Below are 13,418 nucleotides of genomic sequence, written 5' to 3'. Positions count from 1 at the left end.
CAGTAAAACAGCCCGATAATATAAACCCAGGTTATACCCACACGTTCCCTTTAAGATAGTAGAATAGTAGGACATTAAGTAGCAAGGCAGTTAATGGAGCGGTGGGAGAGGAGGATCCAGTTGCCTCCTATAATGGAGACCATAATCTGAAATGTAAATCAAAATTAATATCAGAGGGAGACCACTCCTGCTGCCACCCGAACCTCCTGGCTCGGTTTCACAGTCTCAACTTGACAGAGCCTGGAGTTGCCCGTCTCCCCAGCTCGCAGGCGGCGGACGCCAAGTGCACTATCAAAGCGGAAAGCGAGGGAGAGAGAAGAGAACAAATGGACTTACTTTGCCCTTCAAATTTCCGTATGATGGTCCCCAAAAACGTGTTTTGTGGTGCCACATGCCCCCTGCGAACAGGCATGTTGAGCCGGGGCTCCGAGGAGCGCTCCCCGGAGCTCTGGAGTTCTCCCGGGATCTCTCCTCGGCTAGAGCCCAGGCCAGCGAGCGAGCGGCTCTCGGCGGCAGAGCATCCTCGTTTGAAACCAGAAAGCTCTTCCCATTAGCACCCCTTCTAGACACCCGCCTTCCCCACCAGAGTCCGATCCATTCCCCTCGCCTTCCGGAGGGGCCTCGCACCGGACTGCCGCGGGTGAGAGGGTTTGGGGGTGGGGAGCGGGAAGGAGGCGGGGTGAGGGGAGGTGGCGGGGGAGGGAGCAGGGAGGGAGCGGTGGGGGTGGGGTGGGTGGGAAGGGGGCGGGGAGTCACAAGGGCAATCGATCTGTTTCTCTTCTCCCAAACAGCGCTAATTTCCCAGTGCAAATGGGCTTAACCTGGCTGTTGCCCAGAGCCCTGGGGACGGCTTGAGGGTGTGGGGTGTGCGGCGGTGGCGGGGGGGGGGGGGGATAGGGAAGACTTGTGCGGCATTTGCAGGAGGGTAGAGAGAAAAAAGAGGCTGGGGCGCCGGGTGGTGGTGTGTGTGTGTGTTGGGGGGGGGGGGGAAGGTTGACGTTTCTATCTCCGCCCTCTCCCCCTACACACACACACACACACACTCGCTCCCTTTATCCTGAGAGCTTGGGCGCCGCCACAGCTCGGATTACTCAAGCGTGCTTTAGCGGAGGCCAGCCAAGAAATCTCCAAAACTCAGTGACAAACAGCCACTCTGGGAAGGTGATCTCCAGGGCCACTAGCCACAGGGCTCCATCCCTGAGCTCCTCACGCCGCAGTGGTTAAGGCATCCTTAGCTGCAAAGAAAAGACAGGTGGGAAAACAGTCCCTCAGCGAAGGAATGGAGGCTGAGGCTGAACCTCCCTCAAAGGTGCAGGCACGGCCTCGGCGAGGGGCTCAGAGCCCTGGACTCTGTCGCGGTGGGCGCCCGGGCTGGTGGGGAGCTTGGCAAGCCCGGCCCTGCCCAGCGCGGAGCTCCCGCCTCCAGGGCGCTGAAGGAAGCCCGCGCCGCTGAGCATGCCCAGTTTCAAGGCTTGAGCCCCCGAGGAGTTGCGAGGTTGTGGGGGCGACTGGGTCTCCAGGTGCTGGAGGTTGTGAGAAACACCAAAGAGGCCGGAGACCGGATGAGCGACGGGTGCAAAACACGCAAAAGAGTTTGAAATGGGCGAGGCGGGGCGCCAGAGAGAAGGAACAAAAGGTGGGTGGGGCTAAGAGTTGCCGGCCTTCGTGTGACCTGCGGTGCCACTCTGGTAAGGAGCAGACTCGTCACTTCGTTCAGCTTTCCGCCACCATGTCTAACCAATATCGTGTAGGACAGCAACGGGTCCAAGGGGGCAGAGCACAATCCGCTTGGCTCTTGCTTCTTAGAGGCTGACGACGCGGGACGCTCAGGGCACGCACAGCAGCACTTCTGTGCAAGCTGTCCTCTGGAGACTGAGGAAACTCAAGGTGACAAGCTGTGTCAGGAAAGTGTGCTTTAGAAGTCGTTTTCCTTGCTTCTTTCCCCAGCATTTACGTTATCCCCGTTTTTAACCTAATAGCCTCCCTCTCTAAATGGAATTTGCCACCACTTCAATCCACAGAAGTAGAACACGGTCAGACGTCTGTTTCCCGCTGCTGATAAAGACCCAGAGACTCCTGTCTAGCGGTTGCACGAGACAGTTTTGAGGGATTCTTGCAGCCCACTAACCTTCTTTGCCTGTGACTTGAGTCTATCAGGTTCATATTTTCTCAGCTACAGCCTACATCTGAAATGAAATAAAGAAGATAGAATTGAGAAGTGCCAAGAAGCAGGGTTAGTTTAGGTAGGTGAAACATGTGGATTGCAAGAAATAACAAGGAAATAAGCGTAGCGACTTTTCTTTATGTTATGTTTCAGAAAACCCACACCAACATAACAGTTCCAAATAAAAACAAGAAACTAAGCAATTCCCACTCTATCATATCAGAGCAATGAAAATGAGTCAAACGGAAGACATTGCCTAGGAACGTTGAATTTTCCAGTTAATTAGCTTTATTTTAAAAAGAAGCAATCTGTGACAACCCCCAGGTTCTTATGGTAGCTGAGCTTTCCTGAATCTGTACGGTTGCCTCTCTTGGCATATAAAAAGATACATTTCTCCAATGCACAAGGGTTTTTTTTTTTTTTTTCTTTCCTTCTTCTTTGTAAGTAGATCATTCTGTCATTCTGTTAGCTAACTGCTGCTGAGCTTGCTAGAGGAGAGTTCTCTCCCAGGTGCTGAATGTGTGTGGAACTATCCTTGGTGCTGACTCTGATTGCCCTTAGCAACTGTTCTCTGCTTACAAGGGGCAGACACAAAGAATAGAACAGAAACGCAGGCAAGTGGCCCTCATATGTCCATATATACCACTCTTCCTTTCCAGATACCCATGAAAACACATAATATTATTTGAACCCAACTTTCAAAACACCTTCCATTTTTACTAAGATTTTTTTTTTTTTTTGCCAGCCAGAGTTAGACAGTGAGAGAGACAGAGAGAAAGTTATAGACAGTGAGAGAGAGAGAGACAGAGATAAAGGTCTTCCTTCCATTGGTTCACTCCCCTATTGTCGCTACAGCCGACGCTGCCCCGATTCGAAGCCAGGAGCCGGGTGCTTCCTCCCGGTCTCACATGCGGGTGCAGGGACCCAAGCACTTGGGCCATCCTCCACTGCCCTCCTGGGCCAGAGCTGGACTGGAAAAGGAGCAATCAGGACTAGTACCCGTCACCTCAACCGGGACTAGCACCCAGGGTGCCAGTGCTGCAGGCGGAGGATTAGCCAAGTGAGCCACAGAGCCGGCCTCTACTTAGCTTTTAATCTAAATCCAATCTCACCTTCTTCTCAAAATGTACCAAAGAGTCTAGAGAAAACTTAAAGTGTATTTTGTGTGAATTGTAGTTAATTTTACATGTACAATTTTTATTTTAACTGTGGTATGTTGGCATAGCAGTACAACAGTAAGTTATAGAAATGTAATAAGGCAAATACTTTTTTTAAAAAATGCATTCAAACTCACTGAAAATACAAAATGCTTTAAGAATCCCACGAAAAGCTGAAGAAACTGTACCTTGTGTAGGCGACAATAGATTTTTCATGTATAAACTTCTTTGTAATCATGTTTAGTAGCATAACAATAACACAAGACACTATGACAAGGTCAAATGGATAATACTTTTAAAAAAAATCTTGTAAACTCTGAATGAATACTGTTTTATAGAAAGAGAATTTTGAGTCGGCGCCGGGGCTCACTAGGCTAATCCTCTGCCTGCGGCGACAACACTCGGGGTTCTGGTCCTAGTCGGGGCTCAGGATTCTGTCCCGGTTGCTCCTCTTCCAGTCCAGCTCTCTGCTGTGGCCCAAGAAGGCAGTGGAGGATGGCCCTAGTGCTTGGGCCCTGCACCCACATGGGAGACCAGGAGGAAGCATCTGGCTGCTGGCTTTGGATCGGCACTGTGTGCTGGTCGTAGAGGCCATTTGGGGGGTGAACCAACGGAATGAGGACCTTTCTCTCTGTCTCTCTCACTGTTTAATTCTGCTTGTCAAAAAATAAAAAAAAAGAAAAAAGAGAATTTAGAAGTACAATTTGAAATATAGCATGTATATGTCATGTGACAAAATTTGTTGGCATAGAGAAAGTAACTATAAATACTGTCTGTATTTATGAGTCTGACATTAATTTCCACAGGTTATTGAGTTTGGGATCCCTTGAATTTCATTTTGCTTCTTCATGAGTCAAAACAGCTTTCTGCTCCCTAAAATATTCTGTTTTTGTGTATGATTTTCAAAGTAGTTTCTCTTTGTGCTGGTTAATGAAACACATAATGGTTAAAGTTCCACCTGCGTAATTTGTCTTTGTTCCATATGAGTGTGTTCTGTGAGATTCACATTTTCCCCAACTTTGTTTAACTCTAAAGTTATTTCTATTAAGGGTACAATGTAGGATTCTTGAACATTCTATAAGCTATATATTATAATTGATTGATCTGAGCAGAAGATTAAAGGCATCCTGTTTCTAAATTACCCCAGTAACCGTGTTCATACATTACACATTGGTACAGTGAAGACAAGTACATTAAGCTGTATTCAGCCAATAATAGAATCAAACCAGAAGATGGAAATCATGACTACTTACTGCCTGGAAACTTGTTCTTTTCACCATCTCCACCCTTTGAAAAAGCTAACTTCAGATTTTGTGTTGAGACCAAGTTTCATATGCTTACAGTATTTTTGAACTTCTTTGAAAGTTCAAATATGGAGCAACAAACATGAGTTGAACTGTTGAAATCCTAGCAAGTGCAAAGTTTAACATTGAGTATCATGTACCTGAAGACAAAGATACAGAATAGATTGAGATACATTTTTAATTACTTATTATCTATTACCTTTAAATCGGTGATTTCAGAATTTATAGATGTAAAAGAAGTAACAATGTCTACCACATAATAAGCAATAAATGTTTCATACACACAATACTCTCTATACAGACTCATAATTAATAAAATCCTGTTTAACATACTTACACTGTAATCTATTCAAATACCTTTCATGAGAGGGTTTCAAAATATCTATGAAAAAATTGATTTAAAAGATAAATTTATTTTAGTGCAAATATTTTGAAATTCATGCGTGTTTTTTTCATAATATGCATTTTTCATGAAGTTTAAAGCCCCCTTGTATCATTTCTGGAATTTGTAAGGAAATAATAAAACAATGATCAAATATTTAAGTGCCATTATTTTTATATTGACAGGGAATGGGAAGTTTTTAAGATTAAATAAGTGATTTAATTTATTCCACATTTTTGAAATAACATAATGTAAACTGAAGAAATCATCGTGAAGTCTCCTCAACTTAGCAAAACTAGTTAAATGATCTGATGACCACAAAGCAGCATTTTAATGGCTATTTTAATGAAGTTTTCTATGGGGAGCCTAGGTATTATCCTATTAACTGGGTCACATTTAACATAAAAAACCTCTTACTTTACAGTAGCAAGCTAGACAGATTTCAACTTGTATTGTAATCTCTAGCCCTGAAATCACATAAGATGCAGACATGTTTATGTTATTAATTACAACAACAATATTTCTATGAAGTATTGATTAGTGGAAAGGGCAAGGGGAAACTGGGATCTAAGCTGATGTTGCCCTTTATAACATAAAATAATGAAAATAATTTAGCCATCTTATTCATGGCTTCATTACTCAAATCAGTATAACAAATTCCATCTTTCAATTTTATGTGAAGACTAAGTAAAAAAACAGAATTCAGAGCTTAGCACAAAATTTGGCATATAATGACTATTAAATAATGGCTATCCTACAATTACCTTACATTTCTCTGCTAATGTGCCCAGAAAAGAAATGGAAGTGGCCCAAATGCTTGGGCTCCTGCCATCCATGAGCAAGACCTAGATGAAGCTCCTGGCTCCTGGTTCCTGGCTCCTGGCTTTGGCCTGGCCTAGCCCTTGCCACTGTGACTATTTGGGAGTGAATTAGTGGATGGAAGATCTCTCTCTCTCTCTCTTTGCCTCTGCCTCTCCTTCTCTGTAACACTTTAAATCATATAAATAAATAAATAATTTTTTAAAAAAATCTGCAATTAACTTGAGACAGTGACATAACTGAACTGATTTATGAAAATATACACTGATAAATTTATTAAATAAAAAATTTTTCTAAAATAAAATTTATATATATATTTTTTAGATGAAGATTTGTTAGAATATGTTGGTAAGGTTGCCTTAGAAGCTGATTTTTCTATTCAACTTAATAAATAATTCAGCACTTGGGTGAAAAAATGAGCAAATCTTTATACAAAGCTCTTTGGAAGGTTAAAATGGAGCATGAGACTACTTTTTATATCAGTAGAGCTTGAAATTGTTGACCTATTCACTCTTACAATTACCTAAGTTAATTAACTTGTTGTATTCATTATGTTTAACTTGTATGGTCTTTATACCTTGTGGAAGTATATTTTTCTGGAGTTACTCTAGATATCATTTTTTCTTTTCTGGAAGTAATTCTCTTTAGTAAATTTAAAACAATATAGTGGTTAAGCTACCTCTAAGTATATATAGATTTTATCCTACTATTGACTTCTATTTTTAGTACTTAAGCAAATCTGTATACTAGTATTCAGCCTTTTTCCCAAAATTAAGTAATTTGAAAACCATAATTTGAATTTTCTCATTTGTTCATGATGCAGTAATGTGATTGGAGTTTAACTTTTTACTTTTAGCAACTGTATAATTGGACAAAATACAGAAAACAATGGTGTTCAGACATGCATTACAAGAAATTTAGGAGAGCATTTTCCAAAAGAGGGACAAAACAAGATTTACTTTATTATTGCTCCTAGATTACTGGCTAAAGAGAAGTTCCTGTCTGTAGCACATGGAATGAGAAACCAAATGCTCATCAGAGTCCATTAGGAGACAAAGTCCGGGAGAAGAATGAGGTTCCCAGAAAGAGAGGCACTGATACCTTCACAAAGTTTAGCACATGTCTGCATGAGGACTGACTTTTCTAAGTGTGTGAGAAAGGTACCCATGGCTCAGTGAAGAAAATGAGGAAAAGATTTGCAGAATAACTAGCAACATTTGCACAGAACTGGGAATAGTTGCTATCTACAGCTGACATGAGAATCTTTTTAATACATGGAACACTGCTTAGGGTTGTCATAAATATATTGCATTTTTAGAGGGGTGAAATTAGACCTTAAGTAGAGGCTGTTCTGCCAAGCTGGAAGCAAGTCTCAAAAGGATTATATTGATAAGCTAATTATGTCCCAAGAAGAGAGCTCAACACTATTTAAAGGAATACAACAAAACCAAGTACCCTAAGACACATGAATAACACTGTCTAACACCCAACCAACATTATCAGCATGCAAAAAGCATGAAAGCTACCATATTAAGAGGAAAAAAAGAGAGAAATCCACAGGAAGAACAAGATGTTCTTGAAACAAGTAGATGATACTATTAAAAGGTTATAATAAACATATATGAACTACCTTTATACAAATAAGCACAAGTAAATGTGTGCATAGTTTTTTTCCCTTTGTTAAAAGGTTTATTTCTTTATTTGAAAGGCAGAGAGAGAGAGAGAGAGAGAGAGAGAGAGAGGTCTTCCATTCGTTGGTTCACTCCCCATATGGCCACAATGGCAGGAGATGGCTGAACCTAAGCCAAGAGCTCTTGAGCTTCTTCCAGGTCTCCCACATGGGTACAGGGGCCCAAGCATTTGGACTATCTTCTACTTCTTTCCCAGGCCATAGCAGAGTTGGATCTGAAGTGGAACACCCAGGACTTGAGCTGGAGCCTAAATGGGATGCCGTCACTGCCAGCAGTAGCTTTACTTGCTATGCCACAGCATAGGCCCTGATAGCTTTTTTCATAATATGCATTTTCCATGAATGTTTTGAGGATTCCTTATATGTATATGCATGGTTTTAGGAAATATTTGCACCAAAATGATGTTCTTCTGGTCCTATTTTCCACAAACTTTCTGAAGTTCTTTTATACCTATAAATGGAGTCCTAAGAGAACAAGAAAAGAATTAGGAAAAGGAAACTTTCAAAAGTAATCATAGGGGCCTGCACCTTGGCTTAGTATGTTAATCCTCCCCCTGTGGTGCCGGCATCCCATATGGGCTCCGGTTCTAGTCCCAGCTGCTCCTCTCCCAATCTAGTTCTCTGCTGTGGCCTGAGAAAGCAGTAGCGAATGGCCCAAGTCCTTGGGCCCTGCACCCATGTGGGAGACCAAGAAGAAGCACCTGGCTCCAGGCTTCCTATCAGCGCAGCTCCAGCCATTACGGCCATTTGAGGAGTGAACCAATAGAAGGAAGACCTTTCTCTCTGTCTCTCACTGTCTGTAACCCTGTCAAATAAAAAATAAAATCTTTAATAAAAAATAAAAAAGTAATCATAATATTTTTATAAACACGATAAAAATTAGAACTCAGAGAACTACTAAGTTCAACAAAATTCAAACAAAAGAAAATAAGAAAAGCCACACCTAGATACATAACAATAAAATTTATGATGACATGATCGGAATAAAATTTCCATTTAAAAATATAATTTAGAAAGGCAGAGTTACACAGAGAGAGAGTGAGAGAGAGAGAGAGAAAGAAAGAGAAAGAGAGAGAGAGAGAGAGGTTTTCCATCCACTAATTCACTCCCAAGATAGCTGCAATGGCCTGGGCAAGGTCAAGCCTAAGCCAAGAGCCAGGAACTTCTTTTCATTCTCCCATGAGGGTGCAGAGTCTCAAGCAATGGGCCGTCCTCTACTGGTTTCCAAGGCATATTAGCAGGGAGCTGAATCAGAAGTGGAGTAGCTGGGACTTGAACTGGCACCTTTATAGCAATTCACAGGTGGCAGCTTAACTCCCTACATCACAATGCTGGCCCTGGCATAAAATTTCTTAAACCAAGTGAGAAAAAAAAAACCCACACTTTGAAGAATGGAGAATTAATGCTACTGGACATTTATAGACAATTTCACAAAAGAATAACTGAAATCATCTTGATTACAAGTGGACATGGACACATTACCAAGGTAAGCTATAAAATGTAAAAAATTAAAACATAAAATATTTCTCTAGAATTCTCTATAATTAAACTAGTAAGAAAAAGAAAAATAAGTCAATATACTCAAATTTGTTTTAAAGATTTAATTTATTTGAAAGGCAGAGTTACAGAGAGAGACAGAGAGAGAGAAAGGTTTTCCATCCACTGGTTCACTCCCCAGATGGCTGTAATGGCTGGAGCAGCACCAGTCTGAAGCAGGAGCCAGTACCTTCTTCTGGGTCTCCCACAGGGGTGCAGGGGCCCAAGGACTTGGGCCATTTTCTACTGCTTCTACTGCTATGGCCTGGGAAAGCAGAGTTGCATTGGAAGTGGAGCAGCCAGGACTCAAACGGGCGCCCATACAGAATGCCAGCACTACAGACGGCGTCTTTTCTGGCTATTCCACAGTGCCGGCCCCCACAAATATTTAGAAATTTAGAATATGCAATTTTATTGTCTTTCATTTGACATACTGATCGGTGCTGTGGTTTGAATGAGTGTGTCCTCTCCCAGATCAGTGTTAAAATATGGTTCTGAATGTAAAGTATTAAAAAATCCGACCTTTAGGATTTGAGAAAAACTTTATAAAGGAGTTAAAGAAAGCTGGCTAGTCCATTTCCCTACCCTATTCTTTCCACAATGTGAAAACAGTGTTGAAGGCACCAGCATGGAAGAAGATATTGACTACCTACTAGACATCAAACCTGCTGGTGTCTTGATCTTGGACTTCCCAACCTCTGTAACCGTGAACAATAGATTTGTTGTTTATATATTACTCAGTCTGTAGTATTCTACTACATTAGCACAGACAGACTAAAATAGCCAGTGAATGCATCAACTAGGCTAGGCTAGAGTTCCGAGTTACTCAAACACTTATCAAGGTATAACTGTGAAGATATTTTACAGATGCAATGCTACAAACTCTATGATCAGTTGAAGCAAAGATCATTCTGTATAACAAGGATGGTCTTGATCCAATCAGAATTATGCCTAATCCATGGAGACTGCACCTTCAGTTTTGGCCTTAGAGTTCTAACCTGTCCTTTTTGCTTGCCTGTCTTACATATGTAGGAGTTGCCTAACCAGCCGTCACAATCATGTCAGCCAATTCCTTTTCCTTGCAATGAATCTTTATAAAATTTTTCACAGGCAGAGAAAAAAAAAAACAGATAAAAGACGGAGAGAGGGAGAGAGAGAGAGAGAAGAGAGAACACTCACATTTATGGAGTTCAATCTCTAAATGTCTCTAATGATTAGTGGGGCAGGAGAGGTGAAGCTAGAAACCTGAATCTAAATCCAGGTCCCCTGTAACGCTGTGTGAACCATCATCTCTGCCTTCACATTAGCAGGAAGTTGGAATCAGGTGTCTGAACCAGGGCCATACTTTATAAATGTATTCACACACACATATGTGTGTGTACATATATATATATATGTATATATGTATATCTATATATAGAGAGAGAGTTATATTTATATTTATATATACATCTAGCTACCTTCCAAAATAAATGTGTGAAAAACATATCTTCAAAAAAGTTCATGGGAAATGTGCGATCATTTAATTCCATTTCTCAAAAAATTTTTGAAAGTATTTTGTATAATTTTGGTGGAAATCACAAGTAACATTAAAAGACAATTAGAATTGTTTGAAAAAGAAAAATTTAACATATCAAAACTTGTGAAATAGAAGTAGAGCAAGTTTTAAAGTGAAATTTATAGCACTAATTTTTTTTTAATAAACAAAGATTTCAAATCAATAATCTAAGTCTCCCACTCAGGAAACTAACAAACAGGCAAAAGAGCAAAAAATTAGAAAAAAATGCATTCAAAATGTACATAAGGAGGAAAACAATGAAAATGAGAGTAGAAATAATGAAAAAGAAAGCAGAAAAGTATAGAGATAATCAAAGTTAACAACAACTGGATCATTGAGAAAGTCACCGAAATTGATAAATCTCTAGCTAGATAGATAAGAAAATAAAGGGGAAAAACAAATTATTGATGCAGAGAATTAAAGGGTATTAACACTTCAGTTTCTATAGTCACTTGAAAGATAATTTTGAAAAATAGTTGAAAATCCCATGCCAAAATGATTACCAAACTCGATGAAATACTACATGCTTAAAGGACAAAAATTAAGAAAGTCCACTCAAGAATAAATAGCCGGGTTCTAGTCCTGGTTGCTCCTCTTCCAATCCAGCTCTCTGCTGTGGCCCGAGAGTGCAGTGGAGGATGGCCCAAGTGCTTAGGTCCCTGCATCCACATGGGAGACCAGGAGGAAGCACCTGGCTCCTGGCTTTGGATTGGCACAGTGCCCCAGGCGTAGCGGCCATTTGGGGGTTGAAACAACGAAGGGAAAAACTTTCTCTCTGTCTCTCTCTCTCACTGTCTAACTTTACCTGTCAAGTAAGTTAAAAAAAAAAAAAAAAAAAAAAGAGTAAATAGTGGGGGCTGGCTTTCTGGCGCAGGGCTATGTTGCTGCCTGCAATGCCAGCATATCACATCAGAGCGCTGGTTCCAGACCCAGATGCTTCATTCTAATCCATCTCCCTGCTAATGTGCCTGGCAAAGCAGCCGAGGATGGCCCCAGTGCTTGGGTTCCTGCCACCCAGATGAGAGACCTGGATGGAACTCCAGGCTTCTGGCTGTTATGATCATTTGAGGAGTAGATCACTGGATGAAAGATCTCTCTCTCTCTCCCTCTCTCTCTCTCTCTCTGTAGCTTCCCCCTTCAGACAAAAAACTAAACAGCTAATTTTGAGTTAAAATGTTTCTAAAAAATTATACTTGTAGATGGCTTAATTGCTGATTTTTCTAAAACTCTACCAAATATTTAAGAGGAGAATCATGCTAATTCTAATGATTATTTACAGAAAGGACAAGAAGAGGGAAAGTATCTAAATCTGAGAACTGAATCAAATATTTTAATCAAATAAAGAAATTATAAAAATAATATATTTTAGAGTGATATATTTCTTGAACATAACCACAGTATCTCTCCAAATTTTAATTATGTGGTTTATATCAAGAAGGCACATTTGGTTTAATATTAAAATACCAGTATAACTTACTATATTTTGAAATAAAATATTTTCTAATCTATTTATATCTACATATTCTTAATAGTTGCTGAAAAATGACCATATCAATTTATCATTTAAAAAACCCTTCAATGTGAAAATCTCTTCAATGTGAAATCTCTTCAATGTGACAAAGGACACCTATAAAAACCTCTTTCAAATAGCATACTTTTAGGGAAAAACTGAATTTTTCCCCTCTAAGACCAAGAACAAGGCAAGAATGTCCACACATATCTTTATTCAACATTGCATTTGAGGTTGCAGCTAGTTCAATAAGACAGGAAAATAAACAAACAGCATACTGATTGAAAATGAGGGAGTAAAACTATCTCACTAACAGGCTAACTCATTCTTTTGGCAGAAAATCTTAAGGAGTTCACAATAAAAGCATTGTAACTAATAAACTAGTTTTATGACTAATTTTACGTGTTAACAATAAATAGGTAGAAATATAAATTTAACCACAAGGCAATTTAAAACAACTTATACATTGTAGAATACAAAAGTATACATTTAAAAATTATAAATAAAATTCAAATGCCAAAAATTACTAAACATTTCTGAAATTGAAGAATACATAAATGGAAAGATATACAATGCTCATAGATGAAGACTTAGTATTGAAAATTATTTTAAACTTTAAGCAATAGACTCATAGCAATCATAATGAAAATCCAGATTTATTTTTTAAAATATTAACAAGTCAGTTCTATAATTTATATTGAACTCATAACAACTACAAAAACCCAAAAGATTGGTAATAGAGAAGAACAAAGTGGGAGGAGTTACAGTAGCTGATTTAAGTACTCACTATAAAATGGCACTAATCAAGATTATTGGACATTGTTCAAAAACAGATACACACATATTGGAAATTAAAGGAGAAAAATAGACCTAAATATATTTGAATAATAAAAAATTAGTTTCAAAAAATAGGCTCCATAGTTCAATAGGGAAAAATAGTACATTGCTGCTTAGAACAATTTCACGTCAAAAGTCAAAAATGATAGATTTTTTATTTCTAGAAGCATAGTTTTAAAAAGAGCACAAAAATCTATATTACAAAACAAAGATAAAATAGCATTCAACAGAATTTTTAAAAAATGTTATTCTATTAAGAAAATGAAAAGACAAGCCAAAGATTGGGGAAAACTATTTGTGATGCAAATCTCCAAAGAAGGATTTGTATCAAGAATAAAGTATTTTTAAAAGTCAGCAATGAGAGAACAAAAATTCATTAAAATGTGAAATACATTTGAATAGACAATACACTAAAGCGGATTTGCTAAGAGGTTAGATCTTAAGTGTTCTTGTCAACAGCA

At 39.5% G+C, this 13,418-nt stretch overlaps 1 protein-coding gene across 5 annotated transcripts in view; it reads right to left on the bottom strand.

Moving 5' to 3' along the window:
• The window catches only part of KCNH7 (potassium voltage-gated channel subfamily H member 7), a 511,727-nt gene extending 511,051 nt beyond the window's left edge, over positions 1 to 676 (bottom strand). For 4 of the 5 annotated variants that reach the window (XM_051848592.2, XM_051848593.2, XM_051848594.2 and 1 more), the window contains exon 1: positions 337 to 676. In XM_051848592.2, the coding sequence (XP_051704552.1) occupies positions 337 to 412 (76 nt within the window). In that variant the 5' untranslated portion in view covers positions 413 to 676. The remainder of the gene's footprint in view (positions 1 to 336) is intronic. The other variant, XM_002712225.5, reaches the window with a different exon arrangement.
• Positions 677 to 13,418: the final 12,742 nt, after the last annotated feature.

This window comes from Oryctolagus cuniculus, chromosome 3 (assembly GCF_964237555.1).
Source record: "Oryctolagus cuniculus chromosome 3, mOryCun1.1, whole genome shotgun sequence".
In the NCBI taxonomy this organism is placed as follows: Eukaryota; Metazoa; Chordata; class Mammalia; order Lagomorpha; family Leporidae; genus Oryctolagus; species Oryctolagus cuniculus.
Note: the sequence above shows the minus strand (reverse complement) of the source record. Positions and strands in the feature narration are given on the sequence as shown.